This window comes from Hyposmocoma kahamanoa, unplaced genomic scaffold, assembly GCF_003589595.1.
Source record: "Hyposmocoma kahamanoa isolate Upper Pololo Valley unplaced genomic scaffold, ASM358959v1 88, whole genome shotgun sequence".
Taxonomy (NCBI): Eukaryota; Metazoa; Arthropoda; class Insecta; order Lepidoptera; family Cosmopterigidae; genus Hyposmocoma; species Hyposmocoma kahamanoa.
The window spans coordinates 11,596,639-11,618,965 of NW_020654466.1; the positions used below are offsets into that span (position 1 = coordinate 11,596,639).

General features: G+C 35.5%; 3 protein-coding genes across 3 annotated transcripts; 1 reads left to right on the forward strand and 2 right to left on the reverse strand.

Annotated features, from left to right (window-relative positions):
* Window positions 1–632: 632 nt before the first annotated feature.
* On the reverse strand, window positions 633–3,219 carry LOC113235663 (transmembrane 9 superfamily member 3). Its single transcript, XM_026471491.1, has one exon. The coding sequence runs from the start codon at window positions 3,191–3,193 to the stop codon at window positions 1,466–1,468; it is 1,728 nt and encodes a 575-aa protein (XP_026327276.1). The 5' UTR covers window positions 3,194–3,219; the 3' UTR covers window positions 633–1,465.
* Window positions 3,220–3,969: 750 nt separating this feature from the next.
* On the forward strand, window positions 3,970–19,227 carry LOC113235659 (notchless protein homolog 1). The gene is made up of 10 exons (XM_026471487.1): window positions 3,970–4,196; window positions 4,285–4,442; window positions 4,548–4,684; window positions 5,310–5,484; window positions 8,343–8,517; window positions 14,806–14,950; window positions 15,430–15,619; window positions 16,519–16,682; window positions 17,118–17,244; window positions 19,115–19,227. Exons 1-10 carry the CDS (start codon window positions 4,053–4,055, stop codon window positions 19,125–19,127), a joined length of 1,428 nt encoding a protein of 475 aa, XP_026327272.1. The 5' UTR covers window positions 3,970–4,052; the 3' UTR covers window positions 19,128–19,227.
* LOC113235661 (something about silencing protein 10) lies at window positions 19,147–20,840 on the reverse strand. Its single transcript, XM_026471489.1, has 2 exons — window positions 20,715–20,840; window positions 19,147–20,627 (listed from the first exon to the last, which is right to left on the reverse strand). Exons 1-2 carry the CDS (start codon window positions 20,729–20,731, stop codon window positions 19,220–19,222), a joined length of 1,425 nt encoding a protein of 474 aa, XP_026327274.1. The 5' UTR covers window positions 20,732–20,840; the 3' UTR covers window positions 19,147–19,219.
* Window positions 20,841–22,327: the final 1,487 nt, after the last annotated feature.

Sequence of the window (22,327 nt, forward strand, 5' to 3'; positions counted from 1 at the left end):
AATTTGAAAAATTGACATGCACACCTCACTAACCGTGATGCAACCGAGCGTGGCTGCAGCGCGACTGTCGTGCGAATGCGGCGCTGTTGCAGTGCTTCTAGAAAATGTATGAAAAGTGACAACGCGCAGCTGTCGCATCGTTGCAGCGCGACTAGCAGCGGCTAATTTGAACGCGCCCTTAGTGTAGAAAATAAGCGTAACACACTTTTATTGCATGAGCTTACAACTTTTTGCTCGCTCAAGTTGATTCCGCGTAGGTAAGTGTGGCTCCCTGATTTCTTACAACTAGAACTGATTAAATCTCGTTTTTTTTAATGTAATTAGGTCTAAGCAGGCGCTGCAGTTCTAGAGACTGAAGTATGATGGAAGTAAGGTAATTCCAGGAAATCTAATTTTTTGCGACTATAACCGATATCGTGGACGGTAGCCCATATTCAGTATTTTCTTTTTAATTTTCAAATCTCGTTTTCTCAAAAATAATTCCACAATTTTGAAATACGACATTATTGTAATAGCAGTGCGATATGTGAAACAAGTACCAAGTACCTACAAAATTCATTCTCTATTTTTAGTACAGGGAGAAATGTAAATAAAATACTGGAAACAAAAATCAAACAAAAGTTAAATAGGTAGTCCTTTATTCCTGATGAACAAATTTACACAACAAGAATTTCATTACTGGATGGCATAATAATTATTGTGTCATATTAGTTCTCATATTATGTACAACAATCATTTGAGTTATTTAGGACTAATAAAGTTTAATAATATGTATTACGATATATTTACAAAAACTAGAATTTTAAGTAATCCTAAATAATTAAAACTTGGTTTTTTCAACATTAGAACTACACTCTGAACATAAGAGACAAAGAAATGAACAAACAAACGTAAAATACGCAACTTACTAGGCTGTATGTAAATACATAATATTTATACATATCTATATACTTTGCAATTAGCACTAGTGGAACTGACAAAATTATTTACATTAAAAAATAGCCCTCAAATTTAACAAAACTTCTTGCAAACCAATTATTAATAAAAAAGCACATCTTCACACTCCTTGATTCTGCTACAAATTTTAAATAGACAATTATTGCATTAGCATTTATAGCTACTTTTATAGAAGTTTACAGACATTTTTCATTAACAATGAGATTATCACTCTTAATAAAACATTACACAATCTTCAATACATTCCATATACAAGTAGCCAGAAAGTTACTGTTAAATGCTTTGGAAGCAGCACAAATGTTTCAGGAATTTATCTAATTCTAATAACCACACAACAATTCCATCAAAACATTTTTTTCTGTGCTGCAAAAAGGTAAATTTATTTTCCTGTTCATTGTAGAATTAAACTTTTTGTATCGTTTAAAATAGTAAGAAACTTTTTGTATCATTTAAAATAGTAAGACATATTTAAAAGAATTACATTCCTTTCTTCAATAATTACTATACTTCAATCAATTTTTACAGTAGAATATATTTTTCTCACAAATATGCTTGTACCTATGTAACCCACAGTACCACAAATGATCCCGAGAGCAAGACTGAAAAGCGCCATGTAGCCAAAATAGAAAACAGTTTGGAACAAACCATACATCTTTGTTTTGAAGAGGAAATAATAGAAGGAATAGACATAAACATAGAGAGCAGTACTCCCAGCCGAAAGAAAGCTTGTCCATTGCCAGCGATAGTCCTCAGCATTCAGCAAGAAATATGTACACACAATGGTAACACAGACTGTTACAATCATCAAGATCAGGAATACTAGCAACATGAAACCGTACACATAATAAATCTTATAAGCCCAGAATGATGTGAAGATGAAGTACATCTCAATAAAAATGGACCCAAATGGCAGAACTCCACCCAAGATAATTATCACATATGGCTCCATAAACCACTTCTTCTCAGGAATGGGTCTTGGAACTGCATTGATACGACATGGGTAGTCAGGTTGTCCTGCCAAATTGCGGCCAAGAACTGTTCCTACAAGAGTCAAAGGCAAAATAACAAATGTGCAAATGGACATGACAGCCACCATACTGCCAAATGGTATAGCCCTAGAAGTGTGGTAATACATGGCAATGAAATTAATATAGAATGCTGTTCCACATACTAAGACAGGAAGAAGAAAAGCAGAAAGCAACATTTGTTTAATCCACAGCTTACCACCCATTCTAGCATAAAGAGAACCTCCAAAATACCCATTGACAGGAGAAGTGGCAGCATAGATGAATATAGCTGTAGACAGCAGTGATCCTCTTTCAGTATAAAGTTCCCCAAATATGGTGAAGATGATGACAGCCAAAACAACCACAACCAACTGGTATCCTGCTCCAATAAGGGCAGAGAAAATAGCAAGATGTGGAACTGGCCTAAACACATCTCCATGTACTTGTTTCCATCCATATTCATCTCCCAAATCTTTCTCTAGATCATCAAGGTCATCATCTTTAGAGTACCTTGCATAATCCTTACGCAGGGTTCTCATAAGAATCATAGACACAAGGCCCACTAAAAATATAACCATCATAAAACTGTTAAAAATACTGAACCAGTGAATCCTGTGCTGGAAAAAGTTTGGGTCTAAATATTTATCAAATCGATCTTCAAATTTAATGTTGCTCTTTTTCCAGTTCACTTCATAAGTATATGTAATCTGGGCATTAGGTGTAAGTCGTTCCTTATTCTCAGCTGTGAGATTCACTTCAACAATCCTATTTCCATTGTAGCCAATGTCGAATTTCTTGTGGGTCCAAATGTAATATTGATCACCATCAACCTCTCCAACAATTCCCCAGATAGGTAGGTCATCTATATACATCTGGTACCAGTAGTGATTCTTCACAGCGTAGACAAATGCCTTATAAGAATGCTCGTTTAATTCTATGGCACAAAACTCTTGAGCTGGTATTGGATCTTTGAAAGTGATGTCGAGACCACTGAACTCCAACTCGACGCCCTGGAGTGCTTCCGATAGCGTCTCATGATAATGACCAATGGTAATTTTGGTACCAACACAAAACGGTAGCGAAAAATATGCATACGTCTCCTGACGGTTGTGGTATGGACCCACCGTGTTCATCCACAAGACCACTTGTTCTCCATCTTTATAAGTGTGCGTGTGTTCGTCACAATTCACAATAGTCCACAAAATAAACAGAAAGTACAAGAATTTCATTTTATATCTCCTATTTTTATGGAAACGGCTGCTAAAAAATAAACATAACACGTAAGTGAAATGCCGAAGTAAGACATTTAGCGTAAAGGGTTGCCAATAAATAACAAAACGTTACCCTAATCATAGGTAAATCTATTTAGTGTTGAGCCATGGAAAAAATTCCATTTTCTCAAAGCATAATTTTTCTCTATTTTTCCATATTTGACGTTGGCACCTGTCAAAAGTTGAAGTTACTGAACGAAAACGATGGAGCCAGAACAAGTAGGTGTGGCTGTCGAAGGGTTTTCCGCTTGTGAAATCATTTTAAATCTCGTTTGTCTTAGGTGGCTTTTAGCTATACAACTTTATTTTACAATTCACACTAAATAAAACTTCAAAAGATATTTCTAAACGTAGAACAAAATTACATTAATTGTAAAAACCGTACGTTACAAGTGCAGTTTTTACAAAGATTATTTTTATTTTAAATATATTAAAGAAATGAAGAAAGTTAGAAGTATATTCCTTGCTTTCAACCAAATTACATCATTATGTTGACAATTCCACTGTTGTTGGATTCATCATTTTCGTTCAGTAACTTCAACTTGTGACAGGTAACGAAAAAATATACGGAAAAGTTTTTATTTTACTAAAAAACATTATTTCAAGAAAATGGAAATTTTTCCATGACGCAACACTAGTCTAGATTCCTTACCGTTGACTTTGGCAAAGCCATAATAATAATAAAAAAATTAAAAAAAATGGGCTTAAATACTGTATGAAGCAGAAAACATTCCATGCCACTTTGGCTTGTGACTTTGGTTGAGGTTATGTTTACGAAACTTTAAGTTGTAACTCGACGTACAATTTTATTTCTAAAATGGAAATAGACAGTGATCTTCCCACTTGTGTACAAGCAAGACTAAAGTCGGATACGGGTAAAGACACGGGTAGCCCTTTAGATTTACCGTTAAACATTACTAAAGATCAACTACAACTGATATGCAATGCCCTTCTTCAGGAAGTAAATAAAACCATTTTTAAACATTATACAATATGACTTTGAATGTTTAAATGACTATTTGTTTACTACATGAAATTGAATTTCATAGGAAGACAAACCATTCCTGTTCTTTGTAAAAGATGTCGAAATTACAAACACGCTAAAGGATGCCTTGGACTTCAAAAGTTTGAATTCTGAAGAAGTCGTAGAGATAATATATCAGCAGCAGGCTGTATTTCGGGTTCGACCGGTCACAAGATGTACCAGGTTAACTAGTCAATTCATTTTTATAGATTCATTAAAACATAGTTTTCAATACTTCTTGGATGTGTAGAGCGCTTACTGCTATTAAAACACTTAGTTGTTACCTAGTTCAGTACCGGGTCACGCAGAAGCAGTGATATCAACAAGCTTCAGTCCATCAGGAAAGCAGCTAGCCAGTGGCTCTGGCGATACCACAGTGCGATTCTGGGATCTGCATACTCAAACACCACTTCATGTTTGTAAAGGTAAATTAACGTACAACTAAAAAGTAGTTGAAAGACCAAGTACAAAGACACGACGCAAGCACATAGAAAAATTCGTGAGGTCCGTTGGTTCGTTCCGTGGCTTAGTTGGTATAGCGTCTGGCACGGTATGCAAGAAGACGTCGGTTCGAATCCGACCGGATCAAAGGAATTTTTCTGAGTGTTCGATCTTTGTATTAATAATTATAACAAACTAGTGGAGTAATTTCACAAAAAATAATTGAATATCAATTCAATAAAAATTTAATTAAGGTAAGTTAAATCGACATTTTACTGAACTAAAACTTATTTATTGCAGTAATTTATAAAAGAGATTGTTTTATGCATGTAGTTTCTTTTAGAAAGCCTAAACACTTGGCAGCGCAGAATCATACCCCCAAACAAAAAAGAAAAAGACGCTTTACATTTCACTTTAGCTCGGACGGACATAATGCTCAACAATTTTTCGCTATTAGTAAATAGACATAAAGTGGCTTCTCGCCAGATTAATGCGATTCTGTGTCAATAAATGTGGTGACTTCCCATAAAGCTAAATGTAGAAATCTATGTATGACATAATTTTTTTATGTAATATTTATCAAAGCAATAACTATTGTTATATCTGTAGGTCATACAAACTGGGTACTCTGTATTAGCTGGTCACCAGATGGCAATAAGCTGGCATCAGCATGTAAGCAAGGGAGAGTGATGATTTGGGAACCTCAGACTGGCAAACAGGTTGGAAAAACCATGATCGGACACAAGCAATGGATTACTGCATTAGCTTGGGAGCCATATCATAGGTTTGTCATTTTTAAACTTTGCTGTCTAAATGTTCAGAACGATCAAACCAACCAACCAATATTCATCCATCCAAAGCAGTCTATAAAATGCATTGACTTACAAATAAAAAGTCAATGATAAAATGGTACACTTTTCAATTTTATGTGCACCCAATCCATAAAATTATAGAAAACTAAAATTTTATTAAACTTTGAATACTTCATGTATTCTTAATAGTTTATTACCTTTCACCATTGACTTACAAATAAATGGACGACGGGTCTAATACCAAAACCACGAAAAAAATGTCTCAAGTCAACCTATTTAAACGTAGTGACATGTAAAGGAATATGAAAAAGCTAAAACGTTGACTTTAAATTGTAATGTCGTTGCAGTACTGCCTAATTTTGCTTGCAACAATTGAAAGGCGCAAAGAAACACCATATTCAGCTTCTACTGAAAACTTACCAAAATGCACCATATGTAGCTTCTAGTGAAAACCACTTGAACACAGGTATAATGGAGTAGCCTTTATTATTTATAAATAAATTTTATACGTAAATGTTGAATTTTATACAATGCCATTTATTACGAGCTAGGGTGTCTGACTTTTTTTCTTGAGTTTCGAGAATTCCCGTACCCGATTTCTCGAGTTATTCGAGATTTTTTTTTTAAACCGTCAAAAACCAGCTCAATCAACTATAAAACTAAATGTGAACTTTTCGAAAGTTATTTTGGCCTGGGTGTTCTGAGTTATGCCCCGGAATAAATTCCATCATTCGTGGTCCCAGGTTCGATTCCCAGTAGAACTAATTTGGGAAATGAACTTTTGTAAATTGGTTCTGGTCTGGGATTCTGTTGCTCTGATACTCATGGGGAGTATGTACAGAGAGTTCCCTAGTTTCAGACCAGGTGATTGTCTTACAATAGAATACCAAGACCAGAACCATTTAGAAAAGATAATTTATCGAGTTCTTAGGTTTTCGCGATTGTTACACATAGGAATGAAACTATTTTTCCGGATTTAAGTCCCATGGTCACGGTTGACTGTCAACCGTGACCATGGGACCTGTAAAGGGCCCGAAACGTCGGTTTGTTTGAAAAAACAAATATACGCGATTTAAATCCGGAAAAATAGTTTCATTCCTAAAAGATAATTTGTTAAATTGATCCTACCGGTATCGAATCCGGGAACTTCTCATCCAGTGCCCACAGTGCAAACCGTTAGGCTATCAAGGTTGTACTATTTGTATTATTATGCAATGTTTGCATGTGAAAGTTACAAATTGCTTAAACTTTAAAAAAAATCCTATTTAATTTGCATTGTCAGTCTGCTTCAATTACCTTCTTTGTTTCTTAAGTTGATATATGTTGTAATTCATCCAACTTTTGATTTTTAATGCATTTTGGCGGTGTAAGATGTTCTCTGTTAATACTTGTCACTTTCTTCTTAAGTTCAAGCTATGTTTCGTGGATAAATTCCTGTATTCTCTCCTTTCTATGCACAGTTTACTCATTGATGTAATCACATACCAAAGCTTTAATATTATGGTCTTTTATCAAGCTTGCATCAGCTCTGGTTTCCTTTCTTTTCTTACCATTTTCTTAACCCGTTCGTGCATAGTACTGAAATTATACTGCGCTCAAAAACGTCACCACTTTTCTATATGCCGTAGTGCTTACATTGATTCAATATAATTATTACGGTTTATCACTGACAACGGTTGATTCCGTCGACACGCATAGTCGTACTGCTCATAGTTCTTGCAAATGTTTCTTGTGGTTGAAAAAGTACGGCTATGACGGTAGTAGGGTATTTGCCGTCGTGAGATAATTACAAAATTAAAATGTGCGATATTGATTGCCCAAGAGAAACGCTTTTCAAAATATACACTTAGGTACTATCTAATAATAATAATTATGATAACGCACACACTCAACATTGCCCCGCATTAGGGAAACCCTGTGTCGCGGCTGCCATGGATATACATATAGACAACCACAGTTTACACCCAAACTCACGAGAGAAATAAATGTAGGCCATACACATATTTCTCCCGAAAAACCCAAAAAAATACTTTCGGGATTATGGAAATTCATGCAAACGTTATTTCGGGCTAATGTATTTTCTGTCTTCTGATTCGTAACCCCGAGCCGTAGAAAGAGTACTACAATATTTGAAAGTATTACTAACATGTATTAAAAAATATTTTAATAATAACATTAGCATCAAAGCGACTCTATGAAATTTTTATTCTAAATATTTCAAACGCTTGTGTTTCAAACAATTGAAATTGACGTGATGGGTCTCGTTCAGTCCTTTACGCAAGCAATGAGTCGGAAAGAGACAGTTAGCTATTTGATTATTTTGATTGCTTGTGTAATTTATATTTACGATTAATTTAAATATAAATTAAATACTATATATACTAGTGCATAAAATACATAAAACACTTTTAAATGATAACTATGATAACACAATGTAGTACTTACTGAAAATATGATACACCATCCTGTTTTTTCACTTTACTTGAGTAATTTTTACAAGGTTTTATCACACAATACGGCATCATTGACAAGCGCGCTGTCAGTCGAACAAACGAAGACTAAAGCGTGATTGACGCTCTGTATACGATTTTAACGCCCTATTAGTTCGGACACTTTTTAGCGCGGACCCGACGTCCATGTATTTGTAAGTAATGCCTTTCACAAATTAATATTCTATTAGTAATACATAGTGATTGTTATGTAAGTTTTCACATACCAAATTTTTCATTTATTCACATGAAAATATATAACAAAAATAAAGTTCAAAAATTTGAGGTTCTAATTTAAATGTTTAAACATTTGTATTTGTCCGCGGTTTCTGTGTTTCCAGCAATCCAGACTGCAGAAAATTAGCCAGTTCATCAAAAGATGGTGATGTAAGAATATGGGATACAGTGACTTGTCTCACCATACTCAGCTTGTCTGGGCATTCAAAGGCTGTCACATCAGTCAAATGGGGAGGGGCAGGACTTATCTACACTTCTTCGCAGGATAGAACAATAAAGGTTAGTGTATGTCTATATAATATATATATATATAATGTAACAATACATATATGTTTTTTTAACTAGGACAGTATGGGGAAATCTGAAACCATAGGAGATACAGGGAAACTGTCTTATTTATTGGTATTGGTATTGGTATTGGTGCAACGGGCTAGTTTCCGCAACTCGACGTCGAGGCGCCTATTTTGCGTGTGGTGAGTGCAGGGTCCTACTCGTGCCACCCAAGCTCCTCCAGGAATCTCAGCAGCCTCTTCGGTTTTCTGAAGAATTCGGGGAGCGACCTCGGCACTCCAAGTTACTTTGCCCTGTAGTTGGCCACACCGGAGCACTCTAGTAGGATGTGTGCGGCCGTTTCCTCCCCCTCCATGCACGCTTAGCATAGAGGGCTGTCCGTGATACCTAAATTGAAAAGGTATTTATTGTATGGGCCATGACCCGTTAGAGCGGCAGATAGAGTGCGCAGCTCTTGTCTTTCAAGTTTGATTAATTTACGAGATAGACTGGCGTTGAGCGTTGGGAGTGCTTCTCTAGCCTGTCTACAAACCGTAAGGGTTGTCCATATGTTATTATGAGAAGATTTTGTACCTTTGAGTATAGTTGTTCTTGACCATTGGTAGGGGAGGGACACTATGGGTTCCGGCCCTGCAGCATCCGTCTCCGACCCTTTTCTAGCTAGTTCGTCTGCTGCGTCGTTACCACGTGAGCCGCTGTGTCCTTTAATCCACTGTAGAGTTACGTGGTTGTGTGTACATACCTCCATGAGTGCTTGATGGCATTCATATATAAGCCCTGAGTTAATGTCATAGCTGCTCAGTGCTTGTAGTACTGACATGCTGTCGGAGAGTATTCGAATGGAGTGATTCTTTACTCTTCTCGCTATTATTGCTTCTGCTCCCAACTTGATACCCATATATTCAGCCTGGAATACTGTGTTCTGGTCACCAAGCGATGTTGATATTCTGATATTGAGGTCTTCTGAGAATACCCTAGTACCTGTTCCTGAGTTTGTTTTTGACCCGTCAGTGAATACGCGGACCTCTCTGAGGTTTAGTCCTTCGTTGGGATCTTCAAACAATTGTATCCTGTATTTTTTGTCAAATGTCTTGACGTGTTGACTGTCTTATGTAGCCAATTAAGTCTTTTTTCGTGAAAACAATTTTGGCAGTCAATTTTTTGGTCAAGCGCGAGTTGAACATAAAAATGAAATTTTTTTATTAATGCGGAATGACTCAAAGTCATATAAGGCTCATTATATTTCGTCACTTCATTCTCGATATAATATTTAACCAGGTAGCTAGCAAGCTTAGAAAAAATCGAATATTATAAAAGTTACTTGGAAAATACACATGCCAAACGTCGTCGGCGTTATAGTCTCATATTATCATCGGACGTGTCGGACATTGATCAAGGTAAGATTATTTCTTACGCTCATAAATAATGAAAATATTCATTTTTATCATATAGCACTACTTGCTACTTCCGCGATGATAATAAATGTTGGCTTTCATACATCGCAAATGTGAATCTAACGTACATTTAATAAAACATCGGGTTAACTGCGAGTTATCCCCGATAACCAAATCGAACATGGATTTATGAAAATCCGAACAGATATACTAATATGTGCATTTTACATGATTTATAACAAAACTGCCTCGGGATTAACTGCGAGTTAACCACGATAATGAAATCGACTGCAAATCGATTTTAATTTGAACAATATTAGTTCTTACATGATAATAAGCAGAGAATTTTTTAAATAAAATTACGTCGGGGTTAACTGCGAGTTAACCACGATAACGAAATCGACTGTGAATCGATTTTAATTTAAACATTATTAGTTCCTACGTGCTAATATTTGTACAATAAATAAAGATTTAAAAAAATAATAAAATTACGTCGGCGTTAACTGCGAGTTAACCACGATAACGAAATCGACTGCGAGTCGATTTTAATTTAAACAATATTAAATCCTACATACTAAAATGTAAAGTATTTTTTAAATAAATTTACGTCGGGGTTAACCGCGAGTTAACCACGGTAACGAAAACGACTGCGAGTCGATTTTAATTTGAATAATGTTAGCATTTAAATGCTAATTAGTAAAGTATATTTTTTAAATAAAATTACGGGGTTAACTGCGAGTTAGCCTCGATAACGAAATCGACTGCGAGTCAATTTTGATTCGAACAATATTAGTACCTACGTGTTAATAAATAAAGTTAATTGGGGTTAACCATGAGTTAACTGCAATAAGAAATCAACTGCGAGTTTTTTCAATTTAAACCCCACATACGTGCAATTAATAAGTGTTAACGAAACACGCCGTAGTTAAAACTCAATTACCTATCTAATACAATTCTAAAGGATATCGTTAATGGTTTTAGGCGACAGCCAAATGTAAAATCAATATGCGGCTTCGCCAACAACACCATTATCTAAACAGGTACGAACACTAGTCTGTAATACCCGGCATTAGTTTATCGCCAGACGACATTAAAAAAAAGGACATATCGCAATTCAAAACTTAGTTGACTTGGGAGCAGTGGCCAAGTGCTGTCCTAGAAAACATCAATACATTTTTAGTACTTTTTTAGCGCCAAAACGCAACGGCAGTAGTCGTTTCATAACATCCTTTACCAAATTTGTAACAAAAACTCATTTTAAAATGGAGGACTACCGAATTGCCTCAAAATTTATACCTCGCAGGGGTTTCATGGCCAAAAGACATGAAAGGGGTGTATACACTGACATCTATCTGTGAAGCAGATCGAAAGTACCACAGATTTCAGAATTTACCTTGTGGTTCAAATGAAATTGAAACCTATGCATTTACTGCTCTGGCATATGGCTTGTCCACAGCATCGTAAGTGTTTACCGAAATCATGAAAGAAGTTGTAACACATTTGAGACAGCAAAAAAAAATTACCATTTACTTTAAAAATAATGAAGTTATCCCGATATACCATGCAGGAGTACGCTCAATTCATTCACGTATGTGACGCGAGTAGTACAGGAGGCCAACAGACGGTTATTGAGAAGAAACACCATATTTATTACTGAGAATTGCAGTATTCTTATATTATATTAGTAAAATCTGATTGTGTTATATTGTTGCGAGTACGCAATAATGCGGCGATCAGTTGCATAAATAGCAAGGGTGGGATCCAATACTCCCACGTTAACGATTTAAGTAAACAAATTTGGCAATGGTGCGAAAAGCGCAACATGATTTTGTATGCACATGTGCACATTATGTAAATACAAAACGTAATCGCGCCGATATAGAATCTAGGAAGACTAATCGCGACACCGAGTGGGAGTTGTCCTCTCGCGCCTTCCAGACCATTATCAGACGTTTCGGAAAACCCGAGATTGATCGTTTTGCAACCCGCACCTATGCAAAATCCGCTACTTTGTCTCTCGGTTTCAGGAACCAGATGCATTTGCCGTAGATGCCTTACACTTAATTGGAATTCTCATTTTTTTCTACGCATTCCCACCCTTCTTTTTATTATTGAAATGCATACGCAAAATGATTGATGACCAAACAAATGGTACTCTTAGTTTTTCATATTGGCCTTCCAAGCCATGGTTCCTCCTGCTGCAAAGCCTGTTGATTTCCGACGTGATATATTTTAACTCAAGTGAATCATTATTAAATCTTACTGCAGGCGGCCTCATCAAATGCACACCAGCCTTACCCTTTCTGCCGTTATCAGCGCGTCCTTCGCCTCCCGCGGAGTCCCACAAGAGGCGATGACTTTACCCTTAGATTCTCTTTCTCAAAATACACTTAGACAATATAATGTGTCCCTAAAACTGGTGGGAATTTTGCAATAATAACAGTCTAAATCCCTTTAACATATCAATGACATAAATAATAAAATTCTAAACGCAGGAATTATAAGTTCGTATGGAACCATGAACAACGATCGCTCTGTTTTATCTCTTTTATAGCCTGAGACAGGCTCCGACGTCCGCATAAAAAGATTACTTAAGTATTTAGATTGAAACCCAGTGCACCAAAATATAGCAATACTTGGAATCTCCAAGTCGTTCTCGTATTAGTTTTAACATGATTTCCCAACACAGGACTTCCTCTTCAAAAACTTACGAAAAAAACATATTCTTTTACTTGCACTTTGTACTGCACACCGTGTACAAACTGGCATTGATTAGAATGAAAAACATACAAATATCAGATATTCCGATTAAAATTGCAATACCTGATTTGATCAAAACGTCTGCGCTTGGTCGCGTACAGCCCACATTAAATTTTCCATATTTTAGAGAGGATAAAAATATTTGCCTTGTCGCAGTTTTCAAACATTATATTTTGGTAATACAAAATAAGACAACCGGACGTCAGGGAACGCTCTTGGTGACACACAGAGCTCCCTACAGAGTAGCCACGAGTCAGACCGTGAGTCGATGTGTACGGCAAGTGTTGGATGCGGCGCAGCGAGTGTGCACACGGCCGTTTACAGCGCGCATTGCACGCCTCCACACCGGCCGCGCGCGCGCGGCTGAGGTGTCGATTGAGCTCATACGCAAGGCTGCGAGTTGGACTCCGACATCTCACATCCTTTACTAGATTTTATAATAGACTAATACTTACTGAAGACGAACACACGTTCGCAAGAACTATTTGCTTACAACATAATAAAACGGCAAATTATACTATTCTAAATTAATAATAATAATAATCTTTATTTATAAAATTATTACATGATTGTACGATTAAAAAATTGTTATGATTGTGATCTCAGGAGAAAAATCATTATATGTTCATAGCTATATATATTTTTAATTAAAATATAATATAGTTATCGATTAAGCCTCTGGTTTTTAATTTACATAAAACCAACTAGAAGCAAAACTGAATACTCTAAAACTCTACCTGGTTAAATATTATATCGAGAATGAGGCGACGATATATACTATATGATCAAACGATTTGAAGGACGACGAAGTGAAGTTTGATCACTATTATGTGAGTTCCTTGATTCAAAGATATAATCAACACTCTCCTTCCCTTGACATCGTCATATCATAAGGAAAGATTCTGAAACCCCCAAATAAGTTTTGCTTCCCACTCTAAAAGGAATTAGGATAGAAAATGGCGGTTGATACCTGAAACATTTTTTTTTTCTCTAAAAACCGTACAGTGTTGCCTAGCAAGTTAAGGAAACTATCTGGTTAAACATTATATCTTCGAATGAAGCGACTCACATAATAGTGATCGAACTACACTTCAAGAAGTTCGTTTGATCATCTATTTCATTGCATTGGAAGAAGAAATTAGGACAGCAGAAGTTGGTCCTTAATAAAATGAATAGAATGAATTTCGAGTGAAAAAGCTTTTGAATTTAATACAATTTGATCAATTTTGTCCTATTTTTTTCTTCCAATACTATAAAATAATCCGTACATGAAACTATGTTTATCAGTATTAAAAATATATATATAGGCAATTTTATTCATTTTGTATGATAAACATTTTATTTAATTTGACTTTTATATTTATTTTAACTTCTGCTGTCCCGATTTTTTTCTTCCAATACAATGATCTTTACATGAAACTGATCAGCACAAAAAATATTAACCAATTTTACTCATTTTTATAAACAACTCACGCTTGACCAAAAAGTTTACTAGGTATGCCATGCACTTAATGCATGAAGTCGTTATCAATTTCATGCAGTCGAGGTCTCGGCTGCATGAAGTTAATTACTACTTCACGCATTAACTGCAAACATGCAGTCAATCTGTTAGCAGCCCAAAAGAGTTTCCCTGTAACTCTTATAGTTTCGAATTTAACTATACTGTGCCAGTTACAAAAACACACTGTATATGTTGTTTGTATAGGTTACCCAGTCACTTATTATAATCAAATTTTTGAATGTCATACAATAGAAATAAATACTTTTAAGACTAAATTTTATTTGAAGACAGTATTTTTACTTTTTTTATAACATCAAGTGACGGGACGAACAAGTCGTGCGTCTGATAGTAAGCTACACGCATGTCCATAACAGTTACAGTGCCACTCAGAGCTTTGAATTGAAAAGATCTGAGGGGCACTATCACTGCGCCTGTCGCCCTGAGACATAAGTTGACAAGTCCCATGTGCCTGTAATTTCACCAGCACCCTTACCCTTCAAAAACCGGAACACAGTAATGCTGACATTACCGCTTGGCGGCAGAGATAGGTAAGGTGGCAGTACTACACTGGATGAACTCTTTCACAAGGAGCTCTAATGCTACTGGAATTGCTTTTTGCAGGTGTGGCGTGCAGAAGATGGAGTTCTGTGCAGAACATTAGAAGGGCATGCTCATTGGGTAAACACTCTAGCTCTAAGTACGGATTATGTTTTGAAAACTGGACCATTCCATCCCATTCTAGATCATCAGGAACCAACTAATGATAGTAAGTTTTCTCATTGCATTGTGTATCAATTTTAAAATTTCTCACTCCCTCTGCAATGAAAGATTGCACAGTGGAACCATAGTAGAATAAGTACAAGTATGATAACTCCATACAAACGTCGCAACCCAGCTTATATGTGTGGGCGCTTGCGCGCGCCATGTACGAACGCACACATTTGTATAACCTAACGATGCACTAGCGTTACATAACATTGGCCGTTCCATTCCAACGACACGCCTTTAATTATTATGCGAATGCGTGCGTACGTACACGTGGCATGGCGGTTGCGCACGCATACAAGACGCGCTGCTATTTTTGTACGGAGTTACATTACTTGCTTCATTCTAGTACTTATGGAATTTTTAGTTTAATACCAGGCCAGATAAGTAATTGGTGTAATGGTAGCTTTAATATTTATTTTATGTTATTTTTTTAGTTATTTTATTTATTTTAATATTTATATACATTGTTAATTGCAGAGAATATTCTCCAGGAACGTGCTCTAAAAAGGTATGAAACAGTGTGCCAACAAGGTGCTGAAAAACTAGTATCGGGATCTGACGACTTCACTCTTTTCCTCTGGCTGCCTGAAAAGGAGAAGCGGCCGCAGGCACGGATGACTGGCCATCAACAACTTATCAATGATGTCAAATTCTCGCCAGATACTAGGTACGTACCAAAGAACATTTTGGGCTCTGTACATCCTACAACTTCGTTGTGACGTCTAAGTAATCCAAGATCCTTTTTACAAAAATACGTTTATTATTATGTTTTTCTTAAACTTGCTTGGCAATGTTTGCATTACTTTCAAAAATACAACGCTTGTCATTTGCTTACTACACATTGCAGGCTAAGGCCGACAAAACTTTTAAGTACTAACTATACTATACTAACAAAGAGCTATAATAATAATAACAATAATAATAAGAACGCACACACTCATAGCCCCGCACTAGGGACACCCTGTATCACTCACATGGATACACATACACAACCACAATTTACACCCAAACTCACGAGAGAAATAAATGCATGCAACAAAATATTTTGCTTCTTGTTGTAAATTTGGCAGAGAGAACCCATTATCTTTAGAGTATTTTATTATTTCCTCATATTGTTTGAGAAAAGCACCATATTTTATATAGTTGTCTAACTCGTGTTCTCGTTTCGCAATCCGTTAATTCCTCGGGCTCTGCAATAATCTACTATTTGTATCGGACTGTATCAAAGGGTTTGTGAGTGTGCTAACAAAGAATGAGCAAAACCAAAGCAAATGCGCTTACAGTGTATTAATTTACCATAAAAACACGTAGAACTGTCATTCCAAAACAGAAAAAAAATAGTGAAGAAAAGGCGCCAAGAACAATCGCATTTAAATTAAAATTTAATTAAAAAATTAAGCTTAAAAATACTATAATATGCAACTGACTGCTGCGATTCGCTACACTATTCATGAAAGATTTATAATTAGTAGATTATATTAAACAGTTTGCCTGTTTGTAAAGCAAAAAAAGCCACCTTACACTTACGCACGTACGTACACTTTCACTCTTTACTCTTCTTGACAGAATAATAGCGTCAGCATCATTTGATAAATCAGTGAAACTGTGGGATTCAGCTACTGGAAAGTTCATCACAACGCTAAGAGGGCACGTACAAGCTGTCTATATGGTGGCCTGGTCCGCAGACTCGAGGCTTCTCCTCAGCTCAAGTGCTGATTCTACATTGAAAGGTGATATTTTATAAATATGTTTCCACTTCATATAAAATGATAATTGAAAATCGCACACTTCGAAAAATTCATTCGATCCGGCTGGATTCAAACTCCCAGGCAATCTGTGCCAGATGTTCTACCAATTAATCCACGAAACGAACCACCTTTCCTAAGACCTTTCGCATTTTTCTATGTGCTTCTTGGAAATCTTTCTTTTTTGGTTTTTAATTTTATTTTTTGCAATAGCAATATAATGAAATGATACTAAAATGAAACTGAATTTATTTACAAAAGATAGTTTATACCTACTTTTACGGGAAACTCATGTTTCACCATGAACTATATCAAAATTATTATCATGAACAAAAACTTAATGGTACCTACGCCACACAAGGAGAACACTATGAAAACACGTTTTTTTTAAATTAAATTTAACTTTTGATTTCGTAACAGTTTGGAGTCTTAAAACCAAGAAATTGGAATTGGATTTACCTGGCCATGCTGACGAAGTATATGCTGTGGATTGGTCTCCAGACGGCGCCTACGTAGCCTCTGGTGGAAAGGATAAAGTATTGAAATTGTAAGTAAGAATCCATCCACCAGAACTATGCAGAACAGGTACATTAGTTGATGAATGTCACCGGCAACATCAGGCTGCTTATGGCCTTCAATCAATTAAAATATTTTAATTTGGAAAGCAATAAATATAGGTACTGGCAACTATCTAGTCAAAACAGTCAATTATTAAATTAATATTTCACATTGGTGACGCCTGCGTGCCTTATTCCAGCGTGACCATGGTCGAGTTTTTGAAGTATGACTAGCCAGATAAAAAGTCGCTATTTAATCAGTTCTAGTCACAAAAAATAGATTTAGTCGGTCCGCCGCACAGTGGGCCCAAATTGATAATTCTTGGACATAAGAATAACTTGTGGAGTATCGAGCTAATTTTTTTTTAGTTGATAGATAATAACATTGCTAACAACTTTTATTTTTGTATAGTTTCTTGAAAAGTTGATAGTTTCGGGAAAAAAAATTATTTTTTTGTATGGAGAAATATACATTTTATTTTTTAGCTCAAAATATACCAAAATGTAATGTGCGTGGATTACATACAGTGTAGTGTACAGTCCAATGATTTTGTATATAGAAAAAAATAATCCGTCTGCATGTACTTGCAGCTTTGTAAGTAAAGGTGCGGCAAAAATTGCCAACTATGTTATGCACTTTTTAACAAAATACATGAGCTTCGACTAAAGAAAAAAATATTTTAGTGTAATTTAGGGCCGTATTCTAGAACTCTACTCAATGCTCAAGTCAGGATTTGAGTATAGTTAAAAGCACTCGAAATCATACTCAAGTACCTGCCATTAGGGTCGTATTTCCAGTGTTTGTGTTTCCATTGCAATCCTGACTTGAGCATGGAGTAGTGTTCTAGAATACGACCCTAAGAGTGTTATAACATTAACACGAAAGTTAAGTAGAAACTAGTATATTGTGTTAAAAAATAAATAACAAATCTAAAAATTTGCCACCTTTTTACTCATAAAATCGCGAATACCTGCAGATTGATTTTTTTTTCTTGATAGAGAATGATTGGACCTATACTGTTAATAAACCACACACATTACATTTTTCTACAATTCGTAAAAAATAAAATATTTATTCTCCAAACAAAAAAAAACTGCTTTTTTCTCTGAAACATCAGCTTTTCAAGAAATTACATAAGAATAAAAGTTATGAGGAATGTTATTATGTATCATATGAAAAAAAATCAGCTCTGTATTCCTAAAATTGTTCCCATGATTAAATAATAATTTAGCCTAAAATTTATACTTTTTATTTCGGCATTTTTTAATCAGCTTTTACACTACAGAGTTAGACTACAGAGCTGATTTTTTTAAATATGACACATAGTAACATTCCTAACAACTTTTATTTTTGTGTCATTTCTTGAAAAGTTGATAGTTTCGGAGAAAAAATATTATTATTTTGTATGGAGAAATATAAATTTTATTTTATATCTCAGAATATACGATAATGTAATGTGCGTGGGTTACTTACAGTATAGTACCAAACATTTTCTATGTAGAAAAAAATAATCCATCTGCATGTACTTGCAGTTTTGTAAGTAAAGATGCTACAAAATTGCCAACTTTTTTATGTAGTTTTTTTTACAAATTCACGATTTTTTTGTGTAGTCAGGTCTAAGCTAGGCGTTGTGGTCACGATACCGAGAAATGGTGCCGCTGGAATAAACCGTGGACAGACAAACATCCTTCTAAGTTTTGAACGGCGGAGTGACTAAATCTAGTTTTTTGCGGTCTAGTTTTTAAATGGCGACTTTTATTTGGCTAGTCAAATTTCAAAAACTTAAACAGACTTATCTTGTGGCAAAATTATTATTGAAGATTTAATGGTAGTTTCTTAACTACTTTCTTTTGTTTCAGGTGGCAACACTAAAACAAGATGAAATTAAGATCGATTATGTATTTGACTAAGAGTAATAATGTTACATAGGTACCTTTGTAAACATGAAACAATACAAGAAAATGTTACTTGATTTTGATACTTTTCTTAACATTGGCCTTTATACCTGATGCCTCTCCTCCATACCTAGTAACCTCTGTTCGGGGCTCTCGTACAGCACCCTTCCTCCTTATCTTTGCTTTCCTGTACTTCAATTTATGTTTTATTCTAGGGTTCCTTTGATCCTTCTTTCTGTGTGGGGTCAGGCCTTTATTCTTTGCAATTTGGTATGTTATCTCACGCTTGTCACCTATCTCTACAGCTATTATTCCTTGTGATGATGTTGATGGTTTATTCTCATCTTGTTCAACATCTGTAGGTGCTGCATCATTGTCCGAGAAGCCGCTTTCTTCTGACTCATCATTAGTTCTTTGCACAGGTCCAGCTTCATTATCGCTCTTAAAGAAGTCATTTCCTTCATACTCTTCTTCATTGTCAGAAACTCCAGTATCTTCCCCATCATCTTTCTCCAGATTTCCAATAAGTTTAAGTTTCTTAGGAGTTGATTCTGGTGTTGCTTTACCAGATTTCCGTTTCTTACCTACTAACTCCTTTTCATTTAATTCTGTGACACGTAATTCCAAGTTACTCTTCAGTGCCTCCAAAATTTTATCTATTTGAGGCTTAATGACTTCCAAATAAATAGGTTCCATTTTGTTTAACATTTGTCTGTACTGATACAGCCGCTTTATAACAGGATGGTTTTGAATGTTTATTCTTTGACTTTTCAAAAGTAAGTAGTAACTTATGTTAGTACAGTAATTTAAAATAAGATGATAATTTGTTTTGACAAATTTGGAAGCTGGACATGTTGGAAGTTTACCATCTTTAACAAGTTCGAGTACAGGATGCAAGTCATCTTTAGCTACTGTTAGCTTAGTTTTGAAATCGTCAATAAGGCCTGCAAATTCAGGGCTCTCTTTTTCAAACAATTGCACCTTTTGTCTTTTAGACATTTGACTCAGGTCACTCTTTATCACAGTTTCCTTTTGTTCAACTTCTGCAGTTTGTTTTGTAAAGAATTCCATTGTGAAATCTTCATCTCCTAACTGTTCCAACAGTCGTTTTTGAATATTCTTGGCTTCTTCTTCCTCCATAAGCGCGGCTTCTTCGTCATCTCCAAATCCACCATAGTCTTCATCCACATAATCTGTTGCATAATAAGATTTTTTCTTCTTTCCCCATGCTTTAGAGTCAGGTAAATCATCATCTGACTTCTCTTGGCCCTCAATGTCGCTGTCAGCAATACCCAAGTCGTCCTTTTTATCAGAATCTTCATCAGATTCTGAGATTCCATAGACTTCATCTTCACTCTCAGAATGTAAATGATTCCTCTTGCGTACCTTCTCCAAAAGCTTTTTCTCAGTAGAAGTATATTCATCTTCTGAATCCGAAGGCTCATATTTGTCTTTCATATCAAATTTAGAGTTGACTCTAAAATAAAAAAAAAACTGATGAGTTCAAGTAGAGATGAAATACTACCAATAGCAGATAGATTAACAATTTTTGCTAGATAATTACCTTATTTTGTCTGCCATCTTACAACAAAGCTGTAGATTTCACACAAAAAGAAAATCGCATGCTCTTCGAGGTTAGAACAAAGTATTCACAGTCCAATTTCTAACAATAATGAACTATTCTAGGCAAGTAACACCTGATGTAAAAGTAACTAATTTAAAGTAAGAAAGAAAAACTGACTGCTAAATTGCAGTCACATAAAATCTTCGAAATTCGCTTCTTTCGTGCCCATAGACTAGTTTAGCAAAATAAACTATTATATTTAGACCACAGAGTACTTTCGGTCTGTCTAAAAGACAGAGCAAAATGACATTTGTAAAGATGTCAGTTTTCGTAAAATTAAAAAAAAAGTTAAATTAAAATTAAATAGTTAATGTCGTTGGTCATGTTGATAGAGTGTGAAAGAAGCATGAATTTGTAAGTCCGTGGAAAGAAGATAAAAATTTGCCAAAAATGACTGAATTGTGAATATTACGTGATTACTAATTCCGTTATTGTCTTCTTTACTTTTATTCAGACAGTTGGCCTACTGTATCGTGGTCAAGTTTTATTCATATCTATTTCAACAAAAATAGCCGAATTTGATTATGTTTTACGTTTAGAAATATCTTTTGAAGTTTAATAAATGAATAAAATTGAGTCCCCGCGGCAAGGTGCTCAAAATGCTGGTAGTAGCGTCAGTGTTTCCTCTTTGTGTAGCTAGTACTTTAGCCATAAAGGATGGAAAATAGTCAGACTTTATATCAGTCTATTTCTATTTTATTATCTATTGTTTGTCTGTGGCGTGGTCAATCAAGCAAGATGTGCAACGTGCATGCATATCGTCATAGATCATACACTGTATAATAGCGATGCGCGATTGTGAATGATTTCAATATTCGACACGTTATTAATCGCTACTCCTGTCATTCGAATGTCAAATTAGTAACCTACTAATTTTCGTATTCGAATGATCATTCATTACTAATTAGTAGTATTAATCCATAGATTCTATAGAGTATTTCTGCTCGTGATCATCTAGCCCTCTCTGACATGTGGTAAACACTGTAAATGTGACGGGGACAGGGATATTTTGTGGTATGGTTATGATGAATTAGGTGTTCGAATATAATAATCATTGGACTCGTGCACCCAACCGACTATAAGTCATTCGGTATTGATAAATCATTCAACTCGAGTCGAATGATTGTGCTTGGATTCGACTTATTCGAATGATTAGTATTAGTATCATTGAAAGTCGCGCATCGCTACTGTATAGTTGAGAATATCGTGCATTCAAAACGCGACACGTCGTCACTCGGTTTGCTAGCTCACAAACTACAAAGAGAAAAGCCATCAAACTCGTCAAAGTAAAAAAAAAAGTTTAGCCTTGCAGGTTAGATAGGATTCAGTAAACAAATTTATTTTGAAGTGTAATTTATGTTTTATGAAAGAACCCCTTGAATAAAACTGGCAGAAATGTTCGCAATAGTAAAATGTTTGTTGATATACGTTCTAATCACTAGTGAACCAAGTTTTGGCAAGAGAATGCCCATGACAAACCTCGATCATATTTCATCTAGTAAAATTAGTGAATGCCAGCGATGTAAAGTGTTAACCGACTCGTTTAACCACTG

Bases quoted from the DNA above. Each gene is read 5' to 3' on its own strand.
- LOC113235663 (XM_026471491.1), bottom strand. From the start codon at position 3,193: ATGAAATTCTTGTACTTTCTGTTTATTTTGTGGACTATTGTGAATTGT.
- LOC113235659 (XM_026471487.1), top strand. From the start codon at position 4,053: ATGGAAATAGACAGTGATCTTCCCACTTGTGTACAAGCAAGACTAAAG. The intron at 4,685-5,309 runs GTAAATTAACGT...TTATATCTGTAG, and splicing joins ACCACTTCATGTTTGTAAAG to GTCATACAAACTGGGTACTC. The intron at 5,485-8,342 runs GTTTGTCATTTT...CTGTGTTTCCAG, and splicing joins GCTTGGGAGCCATATCATAG to CAATCCAGACTGCAGAAAAT.